The sequence below is a fragment of the Leucopleurus acutus genome (assembly GCF_964270905.1).
Source record: "Leucopleurus acutus genome assembly, chromosome: 2".
NCBI lineage: Eukaryota > Metazoa > Chordata > Mammalia > Artiodactyla > Delphinidae > Leucopleurus > Leucopleurus acutus.
In genome coordinates, this window is record NC_139143.1 from 188,765,934 (window position 1) to 188,783,653 (window position 17,720).

Here is a 17,720-nt window from a genome sequence, read left to right on the forward strand (position 1 = left end):
CACACATCACCTTGTCCCCACAGAAAATATTCAGTCACATATTCACACAGATAAAGGACAATGGCAAACCCCATACTACAACAATCTTAAACAAGAGCTCTTCTTAAGACTGAAACACTAGCAAAATTGGTTTCTACAGATATTGTAGAGGGGAAATCTGATTTAACATAGGAGGAAAAGAAAAAGTGCATTTCAGGTTAATTCTTTACCATTACTCTCATCATTAGGTACACCAAACCTACACCCCAAAATACTATAAGGCTATTTACCAAAATAAAGAAAAGACACAAATAACAGTACCAATAAAAAGTGTAAAGAATTAAAAGTCACATAATAAACAACAGCAGTGATATGTATACCAGATACCTAGCCTAAGAATGGTCACTACAATTAGGCGTAAAATTTAGATATAACACTTCCTGGCAGCGAAAATGTACCAGCAGCGCATACTGTCCTTACTATCTGATAATATGAAATTTACCAGTTAATCATGAGAAAATGTTCTATCACTTCCTTCTATAAAGGATGTATTTGATTTCATGTTCTATACAATCCCCACTATGCTGCTGTTCAAATGTTATACAAGCGCCCCAATCAACATATATCTAAATGACCTAGAAGTTATACCTAGACATTTAGGAAGAAGACTGACTACTTTTTTCTACACCCACACCCACACCCCCACACACCCCACACACAGTCTGAAGGAAGGCTGTTGAGTGCTTCTCCCAGTCTGCCCTCCACCCTCTCCACCACCCCGACTCCTGCAGGGACAGGGAAAAGCTCAATGGGATAGTACACTATAACTAATTAGAGTTATCTCTTTGTAAGATTACAATCCAACCAAGTTCAGAAAAGAATTCCTTACACGAATACATAAAAAGACAAGCACAAGATACGCAGCGATGTCATCTGCACTAAAAGGCTAACAAGACCCCTATGGTCTCAAGCAGTCACATAACCTGCCCCCCCACGCACACACAGATCCCTGCACGTAATACAAGCTCAGTGAATGAAGGTCTCCAGGATGAATGCACTCAGTGATGGGAACGTGGATGTAAAAACAACTTCTCTCCAAAAGGCCAAATGCAAAGGTCCCACAAAGGAGGCAATGCGCGCAACTAGGAGGGGAAAGGAAGAGAACGTGAGAATCACCTTCTGTTGCTTTTTCCGTAAGGAAATTAGAAAGAAGTACAACTGCACACAAAGATGTATTTCCCCAAAACTCAGGAAATGGGAAACGAAGAATGGCCCAGAGGAATGAGGAAGGGAAGAAATGTTAAGCTAGAAGATGGGCCAACTGAGAAGCAGCCAGAAAGAAATATAATCCCACCAGGCACAGGGGCCACACCCAGCATAAACAGAGAGCTAAAATAATGCCACCTGACTCTAAAGAATAGGTTATTTTAAGAGGAAAGCCTAAAAACTAAAGAAATGGGAAAATGTGGATAAGCAGGATATATAAAGATGTCTCAAAGAGGAGGCAAGAGCAACCCTACTGTTTGGAAAAGGAAAATCTGACCCAACCTGACCATGAGTACAGGTTGCCGCGAACACGTCAACATTCTGAATCCACTGAACAATGAGATGAAGAAACCCAACATTTCCCAGGCGCAGGATAAGTCAGGTCTTCAAAAAGGCCAGGGAAGAGATGTCCCGTGGTTCACCCAACCTTGTCCAGAAAGCTGGGGGTAAGGGGAGAGGGGGCTGCGGGCAGGGGAGAGTGATGCTCTAACAGAAAGATATAAAAAAGAAAAATCATTAAGAGAACAGAACCTGTCTACCTGACCGTGCACTGGAAAAGTAAGAGGAAAAAGCTGATCTCCAATAATCTACGGGGACAGGTGACACAGAAAGCACAACTGCATCAAACTCCAAGAAAGGAACATTAACTTTGCACACTAACCTCCGGTGTGTTCCTCTAACCTTTACCATTTTCGTTCTACTGCCCACGGAATGGAGCACCCTGGTGGGCAGGGAAAATTCCAAAAGGCAGTCGGTGGTACAGGGAAGAGCAGGAGAGGATCCACCACTGGAAGAGAGAGGACTCTACTGGGAACACGCCAACATATACAGCAGATAGTCAACTCCTGTTTTCCCAGGGTCGTTAATACTACACCCTAAAAATACACAATTCCATCAACTGAATATAGATGCAGGCAGAATAGAAATAGCATAAAAACTTTAAAAAAAAAAAAAAAAAGGAAATTGAGGTCAAAAGCACAACTTTCAGACAATGGGTATGATACCCACTGGATAACTCAATACTGACTGAGGGGCAAAGCCGTGAAGTCAACGAATCATGCTGAGCAATCCTCCAGGTAACCTTGCCCCGGACTCAGTAACCCAGGTAGAGAGTCTCCTGGCTAGAGAAGCGCTTCAAGGTCCAAAAGCGCAGTCTTGACAAAGCTTGTCGGGGAGGACGGGGCTCCACACTCGACCTGTCCCAAAGTAAGACTGGGCTGCTGAGTGAGGCACCCAACAACCATTCCAGCTATGGGAGGGAGGGGAGGGAGAGGCCCCAGAGCCAAGGGGAAATGGCCAAATACACAAACTGTGATGCTCAGAGAAAACCTGGAGAATCATCCCTCCCACCCTTCCACAAAGTGTCACAGGCCTTCCCAAAGGTAACTTTTCCTAATGTGCACAACCTCTCTCAATTATTTAAATGGCCAAAATAAAACAGTGACATATTTATGGCCATTCATTCCTAGTTCTGTCACAGAAACACATATTCTTCTCACCTGCCCCTATCCTGTGCCCAAAATACATGAAATCTCTCTCTCCTACACGGCAGTAAAGAAGTCAAGATGGGAACTTTTCACCCCGTGAAGAACCAAGCAGAGAAGACCACCCCTAAATTCAGAATGCCTAAGTTTTGGCGCACATGGGCAAGCCTTCTACACTTTGTGTATTCAGGGACTTGGTGGACATTCAGGATGTCATTCTGCTTATTCAGTACAGTACAAATGACAAAGGAAAGAGCGGTTAAGAATTGGCCATTTATCAATGAGTCTTCTGATTCCTCTAAGCCTGAAGAGTTACCAACAACAGTGATACATAGCTATGTCCTTACATGTCAAGGTCCCCATATACACCCAAGATGTACAGAGAGTCATCTAACCCTTCCAACTTCCTGTGTATAAGTAAAGGATATGATTTCACATATAAATACATGCCTATGTGCATATATACATATAAACAAACGCATAGTATCATTTTTTGCCAAAAAGGAACCAGAGCAGCAAAAAAACAGAAAGCATCTAAATTTCCCCTTCACCTGGAACCTATAAGATTGAAAGAAATGTTTGCATCCCACGAGAGACAACACCAGGGCCCAAGGAAGGTTCTAGTACAACAAGGAGCACACTAGCAACCTCTTCCCGAATGGCATGTGGGCGACATGGGTGTCTACACTCCCTTTTCTGGATGGAAAGGCATATGGCTTCTTCTTACCCAGCCAACATGAATACAATTTAAGAAAATTAGAAAAAGTCAAGGTAACAGGCTCACTAAATATGGCTGACTGGGAAACAGAAGCCATAAGGAGGATATGAGTTCTCTTAAAAAAGAAATGGGAAGTTTATTTCCAGGGAAGGTTCAAAGTCTCTTGAATGTAGGATGTATGAAGTCTGGTTCTCACTGCACAGAAGACAGTAATCCGAACACCAAAAGCCAAGGGCACATGAACCTCTTTCTGGGGGGGGAGGGTAGCGTCAACTGATGAATGCTGCCCCGACCTAAGAGCGAGAGTAAACTGGAAGCAAAAATAGACCCGTTTTCCTCAGACACAGGCCGTCACTGCCGGGACCCCGGCCCTATACCTGATGGGGCAACCACCCTCACCCAGACGAGAAACTCCAAGGAGAGAGACGTGTCAGGGGAGAGAGACAGATGGGGAAAGGAGCAGTGGAATGTCCAGTTCCTCCCAAAAGAGAGAGAGGGCAACTCAAAGGGTATTCAGGAAATGAGCTCACCCTAACCCAGGAAAGTGTGCGGAGAGCGTGCATAATCTGTAAGAAGTATGTGCTTTCCTATTTAGAAATGACTTCAGAGCTGCACAGGCCCCCACTATCCACTGGGTGAGGGAAGAAGAACATGGGGAGCCCGAGTCCCCTTGTCCTGACAAAAGGGTCAATAAATGGTGTGCAGAGGCCCCAAAAGATTCCACAGAGGATGAGAGGATGATACGGACCCCTCTGCCAAAGGAGGAGGATCAGGGTCACAGAAGGTAAAGGGCAAGGGAATATGGAGATCATCACTTGCCACAGAAACGAAGACCCCACCCTCCTGGCTGCGAGGGGTGCAAGGGCAAGAGTAGGATGGGAGCGACTGCTGGGGGCGGGGATGCTGCGCAGGCCCCCTCCCAGGAACGGAAGGGGGAGGGGTCACACGAGGCCCTTCGGCCCGGGGACGCTCAGCAGGACGGGGTCCCCCTGGTGGGGAGAAGCGCGGGGACCCCGCCGGCTCTGGGAGGCGCCCACGGGGCTCCAGGGTGAGGCTGGACAGAGACTGCCCGGCCCCGCCGCCGAGAACCAGGGACGGCGAGGCTGAGCGCCGGCGGTGCCCCGACAGGGACCGGTCCGGGGCAGCGGGGCGCGGGGCCGGAGGGGGCCTGAGGAGGATAAACTTTCCGCCCCGCGGCCCCCACCGGGCCCGGCGCGGGGGGCGGGGGCCGCGCCGGGCCCGGGAGCGGCGGGGATGCCCGGTCCGGGTGGGGGAGGCGCCGGCCCTCCCTCCGCGGCTCCTCCTCCTCGCTGGGCCCGGCCCCCGCCCGCCGGCCCCCCGCCCCTCCGGCCCCAGCCCGCCCCCGGGTGGGGGTGTGCGGCGCCGCGCTCCGCCGCCCCGCGTGTCACCTCAGGACCCGGCCGCGCTCCGCCCCCCCACCCGCCGCCCCCTCCCCGGCCCGGGGCGCCCGCCCGCCGCCGCCGCCGCCGCCGCCGCCGCCGCCGCCGCGCCCCCGCGCTCCCGCCCGGCGCCGCCGATGCCCGGGATGTCCGGCGGGGCCGGGTCCCGCCGCCCGCCGCGCCACCCCCGGCCCCTCACGCTCCGGCTCTTACCTTCCGGCTTGTTTTCGGCAGCCATTTCCCCTCCGCGCGCCACATCCTCCTCCTCCTCGCGACCGGGACCCCGAGCGCGCGCCTCGTACCGCCGCCGCCGCCGCCGGCCCAGCCACCCCGCCGCCGCCGCGCACCCGCCCTGGCCCCGCCCCGCGGCCCACGCACTGAGCCCGTTGGGCCGCGCGGCTGCCACTCATCGCTCCCGCCACCAATCGTCCCGCACCAGGGGTCTCACTACTCTCCGGGAGGAGCGTCCTATCCATCCGGCCCATTGGCTAGTCACCACCCAACGGAATGAAAGGATTGGTTAAGAATCAACGCCCCCTCCCCACCCACTCCCAGGAAAGCCCGCCTTCCAGACCTAAACAAAGCTTTCCAGTGGCCAGAGCACGAAAGAACTGCCCAATCAGGAAGGGGCCGACACGGAATATTTCCTCGAGGCCGAGACGTGGCGTTTTGATTGGGCGTTACTACAGTGTTTCCCAGGCCGTCCAGACCAATCAAAGGGGGTTCCCGGAACTCGGGAGCGGCGAAGGGAAGCCCCGCCCCCGAGCGTGACCGTCATGAGGAAGGCGCTCGCTCATTGGCGCGTTGGGGCTTTTCCCGCGTGCTCCCGGGGCTGAAGGACGTTCCCGGGGAAGCCGCTGCCGGCGCGTGGGGTCCCGGTGGCAGTGGAGGACGCGGCGGAATCTCCGGGATCCCTCGGCCTGTCGCTTCCGGGGGGCAGCGAGGGCCGGGGGCCTCGGGGCTGGCGTCGGCCGGGCGCCGCGCTCGAGAGCCGGCCGGCCCTGGGGTCCGGGCGTCGCTGCGGGCGGTGGGGGAGGGGCGCGCCTCCGCCAGGTCCCGCCCCTTCCCCCTCCCCCCTCCCCGGCGCCCCGCCCCCTCGGCCCGCGCCGCCGCGGCCCCTCGAGCGGGTGCCTGGCCCGCTTGTGCCTGTCGTTGCCCGCCCCCGGTATGCTCCGTTGTCCCCTTTTCTAGAGGCTTAAAATACTGAAACTTTATTTTGGTCACGTTGGCCATGTGACCCGCAGAGCCGATGACTCATAGATGCCTGTCCCAGGATGAGGCCGCTGAGCAGAATCTTATAGAAACGTTAAGCCTCGGCGAGCGTGCTCGGTGGGCGAGGCAGGCCAAGTTTGCTTCGGTCCTGGGCTCACATTCGTGGCTTTTCCGATCAAATATTTCGGCGTCCACCTCACTCACGCCCTGTGCGAGGTGGGGAGACAGCTAGGTTTCAGTCGCGGGGAGAGAGCTCAGAAGCGGGTTAGGATCCAGCCTGGGGGGGAGCAGAAACACCGCTGCAGCTTCTCTGGAAATCCGTCCACATCTAGTAAACCAGCACACACTGTACAGACAAGCCTAAAGCCAGATGAGATGGCAAAGATGAAAATGCCCCCTCCCAGAGAAATTCAGGAATTGTGCACGTGGGCAGGTAAGACCGGAAACAAAGGAGAGGGCTGAAATCTCCAAGTTTTAAGAAAAGGAAGAAAAGTTGAATGAAAAGCAGAGCTCCAGCCGCTCTGTGTGAATCTTGTACGGTTTGCAGTGAGAACCTTTCAGTCCTTTACATTTTGTTTTGTCCTTTGCTTCCCGTGGATGAGAGCTAGCAGCAGCAGCGAAAGGTCCTCGTTTGAGTATTTTGGCACCAAGATTGAGTGTCAAAGTGAATTTTGTGCCAGTCCTAAAAACATGTGTTCTTTTTCTCGTCTTCACAACTGAAAATTTCTTAAGTTTTTCAGAAGAAGTAAAGATGTCCCAAAAGAATGTTTTGTATTATACACTAATTCTTCAACAAACTTTCATTTTATGAGGGTCAAAAAATGCAAAATGTTAACAACCAGGATACAATATTTTATCAATTAGCATTCTTAGTACCACCTATGTTGATCTGTGTGGTGAAACATATTCTTAAAAGTGCTGGTGGCATTGAAAATTAATGTAACCCTTTTTGAAAAGCAATTTTACAGTATGTATTAAAAGCCATAAAAAGTCTGCATCTTTTGACCCAGTAATCTTACTTCTGGGAATCTATTCTAAGGAAATAACACTAAATGCCAAAAAGCTATATGTGTGAAGGTATTCTTCACAGAATCACCGTATTTATTACAACAAAAAAAAATTGTGCTAATGCTGGATGTTTAATAACTAAATTGTGTTGTATCTACACAATAGAACATCATGGTAGTCACAGACATTAAGCACAGAAAGAAAAGTTTACCCGTTGCTAGGTGGGGGGAAAGAAGATTTCAAAATTATGGCATTCACTTGTTATATATGATGTGATTCCAGGTAGAAAAAACTGCATTTTGAAAAAAGACTGATATAAAATGCACCCAAGAAATGATATTTGGGGTATTTTGAGTGGTTTCTCTTATTGTCTCTATTTCATATAATATAGCTATGCTGTTTTTATAATTAAAACATATACTTAAATTTAAAAATAATGTTATCCAGTTCTACTGGAGACCAGACTTTGTTAGATCCTGAGGATGTAAGGTTGAATAAAGTTGAGTGTCTCCCTCCAAGGAGCTCACAGCCTAGCAGGGTGAACAGATGTGAACAACAGCAGGTCAAGGTGCAGTGGCGACACAGGAGAAGGTAATGAATATCACCTGGGCCTCAAGTGCAGCCAAACAGTGCTGCTCTTATCACTAACTTTTTTTGTTTTGGAAAATGAAGTTATAAAAAATATGATGTATGTTAACATGTAATGGGTTTCTATTTTTAATGAACTAACAATTTTTTTTTGTATTTCTATACAGCCCATACACAACAGATAAACAAAACAAAAGTTCTTTGGAGTCCTCAATTATTTTTGAGTGTAGAAAATGTATCCTGAGACCAATGAGTTTGAAAGCCTCTGGGCTGCAGAATGAGATGTTTTTGGGTGGACTGGCTGGCTGGTGTCCTAGACCATTCCGGAGACTGTAACAAAGTACCAAGGATTGGGTGGCTTATAGCAACAGAAATTTACTCCCCCCAGTTCTGGAGGCTGGAAGTCGGAGATCAGGGAGCAGAGAGCAAACTGTCTCTTGACTCTTAAAAGGACACTAACCCCATCATGGCACACCCCATCCCCCATGGCCTCATTTAATCCTAATCACCTCCTGAAGGCCCCACCTCCTAATACCATCACATGGGAGGTAGGGTTTCAACACATGAATTTGGGGGGAAACACAAACATTCAGTTCGTAACAGCTGGTGTTTGCCTTTGCTTGGGAGGGTAACCAAGAGGTGGGTACTTCCAGTAAGGGAAGTGACCTGAGTTGCTAAAAGAGCCCAGTTGGAAAGCAGAGGAGTCAGAAGATGTGCTGGACGCCCCATTCCATCCTTTGAATCCTTGGCCATTTTGGCCCTAATGTTCTTCAAGGAAAGAATGTTACTGTCCAGGACCAGATGGACATAGGTAAATAGTGGGAATATTAAATGGTTACTTTTTACCTCAAAAATATTTGTAAAAGAGCTTTGTTTCCTGGTCAGCTTTCTGCAGTAATTAAAGTGACTATTATTACTGCTGATGATAATAATAAAAGTGCTTGGACTTGCTTCCTTAAACTCAAGGTACCGAAGCTCCATGTTACTGGGTTGAGAGACGAAAGCAAGGACTGAACTGAACCCATTTGAGAGCTTAAAGCCTCCTAAAAGGGAAACTCACCAACACAGGCCAAGAAAGAAAGAATTATTCTATTTATGCCTTCCTTAGCTTAGAAAGGTAATGATGACATCCAAAAGTCCTGCTTCCAATAAGTTTCTCCCCTTGCCTTTCCTTTAAGTAATTTTTTAAATTTCGAGATCACTGTAGATTTGCATGCCATTGTAGGAAATAATACAGAGAGATCCTTTGTCCCCTCGCCTTTACAAGGTAAAAAATATTGAAAACTTGTGAGCTTCTGAGAACAAACCTTTCACTAATATTCCTTGTTTTCCCTATCCTGCAAACACTCATCTTCCCTCCTCCCCCCATGTCCATTCAGCAGTTCTGGCAACCATTGCAATCTCGGAATATCTACCATCAGTATACAAGAGTAAAGACTTGTCTGATACCCCAAATATAAGGAGATCCACGCCTAGTAGACCTGAATTTCAGCTCACTTGAAATATAATTTGAACATAAAAGGCCCGATTTGCGGACCAGTAATCTGCTGAAATTTTGAAATGAATAAGTCGTTTCCCTTGTTCAGTATTTACTGAAGTGTAGTAAGGCAGAATGGACAGTAGTCTAAGGACAAACCACACCACTAATGGCTGTTTTGTTTTCCTTTTAATATTAAAAGCCAGAACAGGGACTTCCCTGGCGGTTCAGTGGTTAAGACTTCGCCTTCCGGTGCAGGGGGTGCGGGTTCGATCCCTGGTTGGGGAGCTAAGATCCCACATGCCTTGAGGCCAAAAAACAAAAAGACATAGAACAGAAGCAATATTGTAACAAACTCAATAAAGACTTTAAAAATGGCCCACATCAGAAAAAACTTTAAAAAAATAATAATTAAAAAAATACTAGAACAGCACATCATCCATCGCAATAGGAGTTTCAAGAGATGGTTTTTAATAGAATACTGCTCAGCCATGAAAAAGAATGAAATCATGCCATTTACTACAACATGGATGGAACTAGAGATGATCATACTAAGAGAAATAAGTGAGAAAGAGAAAGACAAATATATGATATCACTTATATGTCGAATCTACAATATGACACAAATGAATGTATCTAGGAAACAGAAAGAGATTCACAGACATAGAGAACAGACTTGTGGTTGCCCAGGGGGAGGAGGGGTGAGGATGAGATGGAATGGGAATTTGGAATTAGCAGGTGCAAACTATTATATATAGAATGGATAAACAACAGGTCCTACTGTATGGCAGAGGGAGCTGCATTCAATATCCTGTGATAAACCACAATGGAAAAGAATATAAAAAAAGAAATGTATATATATATATATATATATATATATATATATGTATAACTGAATCACTTTGCTGTACAGCAGAAATTAACACAACATTGTAAATCAACTATACTTCAGTAGAAAAGGAGATGTTGTTTAAACAATCATAAAATCTTTCCACATCACCCAACTCTTGCATACAACATACCTGAGTGCACCCGCTCTCCAGGAACCCTCCCTGGAGTTACAGCTAAACACCTTTGATAGAATGTATCTCACCTCCATACCCTAATAAAGAGTCAACCCAGTTTTTTCTAGACTTTCCCCTTAAAAACTGGAGTCTTTCCCCTCCTTCTTGAGTCTTCTGGTATGAGAGCCAGATAGTTTCTTTTATTCAATCCAAACTCAGGACCAAAGAAATGCCTTTTTTTTTTTTTTCTAAAGAGGGAAAATGCTAAAGAGATGGGGCTTTGCTGGTTCGGATGGGCGCTTCATGACTTCCAAAGTTAACAGATCTAGGAGACCAGCAAGACAGTGGACTCGGAAACCAGACTGCCTGGGTTCACATCATGACTCTTGTTCACCAGCTGTGTGACTTCCAGCAAGTTCCTTCACCTCTCTGAGATTTCCTAACCAGAAAATGGAGATAATAACAGTACCAACCTCAGACAATTGTAAGAATTAGTTGATCTTTGTTAAGAACTTAGAATAATGCCTTGAACTTTGTTAACACTATATATGTATTTATTACATAAAATAAAAATACCTCTGGCCAGAAAAAGAAAAAACAGATCTAGGAGACCAGGATGCCACCTCTGATTCCTGGGACCCAGAGAGACATCAGTGGAGCCCCAAAATCTCTATAGAACAAGGACTTGGGGAGAGCAGTGTGATTGGAGGGAGGGGACAAGAGGACTTCAGCATATGCACAGCGGGGCCCAGCTTGCACATCCATTGTCTGTTTATCTGGGGTGCTTCCAGGAGGCTGAGGGGGATGGTAAGGTTGCTGAAGTCACCCCCAGCTACCACTGAAGACTGGTGAGACCATGTGGAGGGCTCACATGTTTGTTTTCTCTGTTTTCTCGCTTATTTGCTGCAACACGTTCCAATGTAATTTGTGTCGACTCTCGGTCTCCCAGGGAAACTTTGTTTAGTTGTTGCAAGTAAAATGGCCTGTCAAAACACCTGAAGGGAAAAGCTGCCACTCTATCAAAGACTATCAATAGTTTTCTTTGACAGTCACGGAGAAGCCAGTGCCCAAGAAGAATCAGACCGATGCTATCTACCCTAGAAAATAAAAAAGGTGTAGACTCAGAGGCATTTCCTTGTCATTAGCTTTTCTGTTTTTCAAACGAAGTGAGCAATGTATTTTTCTTTGTGTATTAATCTGTGGCATATCACACAGCCATTAAAAAGATGGGGGTAAATCAATGTGTGCTGTTATGGAAGGTTCTTCAGCTTAAATGTGTCACTGAAAAAAAAAGAAAGGCACAGGTTATAATGTATACTATTCTTGTGTATGTATAGATACAACGTTCATTGCATATATAGATATTCTTGTATATACAGAAAAAGTTTCTGGAAGAGTAACAAGAAATGTATTGCCTGTAGTTGCCTTTGAGGGTGCAACAGAAAAAAAAATTAAGGCTTACTCTTCATTTGATATGGTTTAAATATTTTTGCCATGTACTTTCATCCAACAAATATTTACTGGGTGCCTCCCATGTACCAGATACTGGTTCTAGGTGCTGGGGATACAACAGTGAACAAAACAGACAAAAATCCTGCTCTCCTGGAGCTGATATGGAAGTGGGAGAGACGTGATAAACAAGCAAATGTATGATCGCAGGTTAGAGAAGGATAAATGCTGGGAAAAAACATAGAAGGAGAGGGTGGAGGGATGAAGGTGCTGCTTTAGATAAGGTGAGGTCTCAGGCCTGAAGGAATTGAGGAGAGCCAGGCAGTTATGTGGGGGAGGAATATTCTGGGCAGAGGGAACAGCAAGTGCAAAAGCCCTGGGGCAGATGCACACTTGGGGTGGTGTAGGAACTGTGATGAAACCACTCAGAAGGAGCTCTGGAACAAGAATCCAAAGAGGAATCTAAAGCCGGTTCACACAGGACTTTGAATTCCATGGTCCCAGAAAGCTGATGGAGGGTATTGAGCCGAGAGTATTATCTCAGCGGTGCTGTAAAAGAATCCCCCTGCCATGACGTGCAGAATATCCTACAACAGAGCAAGAGAGGAAGCAGAGAGACTTGTTGGGGGACTCTTGCAGTCATCAAGACTTGATGGTGGCTGAAACAAGGTGCACTCGTTTCCCGTGGCAGCAGTAACAAGTTACCTTAGTGGCTTCAAACAACGTTCAGTTTCTTCTCGCACAGTTCTGGAGGCCAGGGGTCCAAGAGTCAGTTTCACTGAGCCAAAATCACGGTGTTGGCCGTGCTGTGCTCTCTCCGGGGGCCCCAGGGAGTAACCGTTCTTCGCCTCTTCCAGCTTCTAGTGGCTGCCAACCATCCTCGGCTTGTGGCCACCACGCCCATCTTTGAGGCCAGCATCGAATCTCTGTCTGCCCCATCTGCACATTGCCCTCTCCTGTGTGTGTGTGTTCCAAATCTCCCTCTGTGTCTCTCTTACAAGGACGTTTGTGATGGCATTTAGAGACCACCCAGGTAATCCTGGATCGTCTGCCTCATCTCAAGACCCTTAACTTGATCACATCTGCAAAGACTCTTTTTCCAAATAAGGTCACAGTTACAGGTTCCAGGGATCATGACCTGATATCTTTGGGGGCCATCATTCAGTCCAACATACCAGGGCGGGGCAAATTTTTTTCGGTAAAGGACCAGGTAGTAAATATTTAAGCTTTGCAGACCCTATGGTCTCTGTCACAACTACTCAACTGTCACAACTGCCATTGCAGTGCAAAAGCAACCATGGACAATATGGAAATAAATAGGTATGCCTATGTCCCAAAAGAACTTTACAAAAACCAGCCACAGGTCTTAGACCAAAGTGGACGTCCTAAGAGATACGTGGATTTGGAATATGTACTGAAGGTAGAGATATTGCCCAGCTTTTGCTGATGAATTGGAAGTGAATTATTTAAGAAAGAAATGCTTTGGGCCAAGGTTTCACTCTTAGAATTTTGCCTGAGCAGCTGAGTTAATAGTGTTGCCACTTAAAGACAGGGACAGAGCAAGTTAAGGATAAGAATTCCATTTAGGACTTTTAAATTCTGAAATGTCTATTACATATCCAAGTGGAGATATCAAGAAGGCAACTGGATATATGCATCTGAGGCCCAGAGAGGTTGTGGCTAAGAGACAAAATTGATGAGTAACCAGCATTCAATGGCATCTACAACTATGGAACAAGATAAGGTTTCCTAGGGGAGGGAGTGTAATTCACTCTTTTACTCAATGATAATTTTCAAAAAATTTTTAAAATCATGAAATAAAGTGAATATGTACAGAGAATTTTCTTTAGCTCTTTAATTAATGAGGGAACTAGTAAGGCGTTGAATCCGGTTCAAAGGAGAATTTGAAGAACACAGGTATATTCATAGACAAGGAAGAATGCTTGCTAAAAGATGCAAAGTCCATTCACATCCTACAGGGCAATAAAGTGTCATATTTGGGGTTTTCTTTCCTGTAGGACAAAAATTAATTACATCCATGGGCAAGAATCATTTGCATTACTCTCAGGTTTCTACTTCTGCTGAGTCCATAGAAAGGAGTTAAAGGTGCTTGTTCCTGGAGAATCAGCTCCTCCCCAGAGGGTCCACTAGGCAATGCCCAACACTGTGCTGAAAGGATGCTCTTCATTTCCAAATCACAGGCAATTTTTTCCGGACATTCTCATTCAGCATTTTAAAAATTTATTTTATTGAAGTATAGTTGAGGGACTTCCCTCGTGGTCCAGTGGGTGGGACTCTGTGCTCCCAATGCAGGGGGCCTGGGTTTGATCACTGGTGGGGGAACTAGATCCCACACGCATGTTGCAACTAAGTCCACATGCCTCAACTAAGATCCCACGTTCCGCAACTGGGACCCAGTGCAGCCAAAATAAATAAATAAATAAAATTTTTAAAAGAAAGAAGTATAGTTGATTTACAATGTTGTGTTACTTTCTGCTGTACCACAAAGTGATTCACTTATACATACATATATTCTTTTTCATATTCTTTTCCATTTTGGTTTATCACAGGATACCGAATATAGTTCCCTGTGCTATACACAAGGACCTTGTTTTTTATCCATTCTCTGTATGATGATTTGCATCTGCTGACCCCAGACTCCCACTCCATCCCTCCCCCATGCCTCCTCCCCCTTGGCAACCACAAGTCTGTTCTCTATGTCTGTGAGTCTGTTTCTGTTTTGTAGATAAGTTCATTCGTGTCATATTTTAGATTCCACATGTAAGTGATATCATATGGTATTTGTCTTTCTCTTTCTGACTTATTTTACTTAGTATGATCATCTCTAGTTCCATCCATGTTGCTGCAAATGGCATGATTTCATTCTTTTTTATGGCTGAGTAGTATTCCATTGTGTGTGTGTGTGTGTGTGTGTGTGTGTGTGTGTGTGTGTGTGTGTATACCACATCTGCTTTATCCATTCATCTGTCAATGGACATTTAGGTTGCTTCCACATCTTGGTTATTATAGATAGTGCTGCTATGAACATAGGGGTGCATGTATCTTTTTGAGTTATAGTTTTGTCCGGATATATGCCCAGTAGTGGGATTGCTGGATCATATGGTAGCTCTATGTTTAGTTATTTGAGGAACCTCCATACTGTTCTCCATAGTGGCTGCATCATTCGGCATTTATGCAGCATCTACTAAGGGACAGGCACCCCTCTGTGAAATTAGAGTACATCACTGAACAAAACCCAGATCCCAGGTCTCTTGGTGCTTATCTTCAGGAGACAATAAACATAATAAAGAAATAAATTCAGGGCTTCCCTGGTGGCACAGTGGTTGAGAGTCTGCCTGCCGATGCAGGGGACACGGGTTCGTGCCCCGGTCCGGGAAGATCCCACATGCCGCAGAGCGGCTGGGCCCGTGAGCCATGGCCGCCGAGCCTGCGCGTCCGGAGCCTATGCTCCGCAACGGGGGAGGCCACAACAGTGAGAGGCCCGCGTACCGCAAAAAAAAAAAAAGAAAAAGAAAAAAGAAATTGACATTTCTACCAAGACTCGAAAGAGCTGAGGGGGTTAGCCATGTGGATATAGAAGAGAAAAATGCTGAAAATATAAAAAGAATTTGGAATTTTTTAAAAAGGTTAATTTTGTTTTTAATTGGTGAAAAAAAGCAGTAAAATTGGAATCATAGGTTGAGTCAAAACATTTTGTTTTCCTCCCTACGACTCATTCTTTCAAATTCTAAGCAGACAGATGCTGTGAGTACGAGATAAATGTGAAATCAGAAGAATAATTTTGTCCTGATCTTTTCCCCTTTCAGAAGGAAAATTGGCTCTTCGTTTTTATTGGAGGAGAGATCCATCTGCCTCACTCTCCCACCCACAAAGAATCAGACTGCATGTGTGACAATACTTAAAGGAAAATGAACATTTTAGTAGTAAATAGCAATTCAGTAATAGGTTTCTTTAAAGAGAATATCTGCTAGTTAATGAAAGTGCCGCTCTGGAGTAGATGTGGAACTCCTGATCTGATTTCCAAAACTCTGCTGCAGTCAACGTGGGAAAATTAAGTTTTGTTTCTCTGCTGCTTATTTGGAGAGAAAGGGGGGCTGGGATTATTTCCATTTTAATTCAAACTGTGTAACGCAGAGCCTTAAGACTTGTGCAAAGATTTCTCAAAGCACAGTTTTCTTCAGTGACAAAAGATTTCTTTCTTTTTTCATCTTGTCAAGCATAATCACTCACAGATAAAGTCAATTTGCTCTTCTTGCCTTCACGTTGGGCTATTTCCTTTTACCAGCTGACTAACGTTTTCTAGGGCAGGTTGGAATTAATCATTCAGCATCCTGAGATTTTTCAGGCCAGCCAGGGCTGAGGATTAGAAACAATAAAACCAGGGTTTGCCTTCTAACAGAAGACCTCACACTTGGCCAGGTGTCGACCTGAGACCACCTGAGTTTGGGAAATTTTAACCAAACCCCCCAACCTTGATTCTCCAGGTCTGGGAAAATGTGTTCATTGGTCACCCTAACTAGAAGTCATTTGTACTAATGATTCCAGAACTAGTGACCGTTTTCTGCTTTCCCAAGAGGCCCCACCATCAAAGGCAAGCACACGTCATTGTTTTTAATCTCTGAATCCCCTTGGGCCTTCTAGGGAATTCGCTGAAAATCCCAAACCCTCCTTGCGTTTTCACCCCTGTGGCTCGAAACCCTGAGTGTTGATTCTTCATTGAGCATCTTCAAGTGACCCGAAACACCATGTTCTTTCCACCAGGGTGGTGTCTTAATTGGCCCCTTCTGCAGAGCCAGCCTCCATCTGCCTGTGCTTCTAAAAACAACGGGCCCTCTTGTCCTTCTCACGTCTGGTGCTTCAAGACCAAAAGTCAGAGTGTGGGCCCCAGCACACGGGAGCAGCAGGCTGGGGCCAGCCAGCGCTTTTAGGCTGGTTGGACAGGGCTCTGGAACAAATGTCAAGGGATATTTGCTGCAAAGAGGCTCCAGAAATAATGTAAAATTGTTCTGTCCTTTTAAAAATGGAAAATGCCTTGGCAGGGTGATATATTATCTGCCTGGCTGCATTTTCTCTCTGTCTCCGTCAAGGCTTGAAAAGTACTGGCACCTCTGCCTTTTCAAGCGGAGCTCAGTGTGACTGGACCACATCTAATGCCTCTACGATGCAAATGAAGATTGAAACTGTTGTTTCCTTTGATGTGTGTGACTAAATGCTTAAAGAGGATATTTTCTTTTCGATCCTCCAGTGGATAGAGCCTCTTTAAAAATACCTGTTGGCTCCCTCTTCCCATTGGCAATGGAAGTAATTCCTGCACTGGAGTCTGGGTACCGTCATGATGAATGCCTTGCTCTGGGAGGAATCCCCTGCCCATGTTTGCGATGATTGTTGAAGTTCTAGAGGGAATGAAGAAGCGTGAAAGGCACATTAATGATGGGTACCTGCAATGAACCACTCAGGCTCGCCTGAAAAAGTCCGGAGAGCACATTCTGAGAGCAAAGTTGGGGAGGCAGATGAGTCATGGCCAGATTCTCTAGCTCTTTCTGGCACCCAGTAGCATAAAGGACCGGGGAAGCAGGTGGAGCTGCTGTTGGAGAGAGAAGCCAACCCACACGCTGGTCGTTCCGTCTCACCCCTCATCTTCCCTGCCAAGAGGGGATCTGATCCTAAACAGCGCCGGTAGCATCCAGGCTCTTCGCTGAATCTGGGTGGTCTCTGGAAACACACAAACGCAGGCAAGGAAATCAATAACTCTGAGCGCTGTCAGAGTCGTCAGCCTGCAAATCGGCTGTGCTGGGCATTTTGAACCACTTTCATAATGAAGAGAAGCATAATTAGAATCCACCTCTGTTCCTTTTTCTTGCACGTCCATGTCAGCAAGGCAATCTATAAGCAAAGCTTATGTTTAAAAGCAAAAGCACACAAACAAACATTTGGAACTTGTGATTTGGATCGTTTAATTTACTTTTAATGTCTCTACTTTCCCCCTTTTCTCTAGTAAATGTTTGCAGTGTCTCACCTGGAGAAGACAGCGGAGAGCAGGTCATTTTGTACACGGTAGCTCCAGGATAACAGGGACTTTGCCACAGGTACTGCTGTGTGCCTGACACCTAGATT

General features: G+C 46.1%; 1 protein-coding gene across 1 annotated transcript in view; it reads right to left on the reverse strand.

The window, feature by feature from the left end:
- CAMTA1 (calmodulin binding transcription activator 1) overlaps positions 1-5,183 on the reverse strand; it is a gene marked incomplete at its 3' end in the record, with an annotated part of 887,568 nt that extends 882,385 nt beyond the window's left edge. The window contains 1 exon segment of the mRNA XM_082833351.1: positions 5,061-5,183. Coding sequence (XP_082689477.1) covers positions 5,061-5,105 — 45 coding nt within the window. The 5' untranslated portion in view covers positions 5,106-5,183.
- Positions 5,184-17,720: the final 12,537 nt, after the last annotated feature.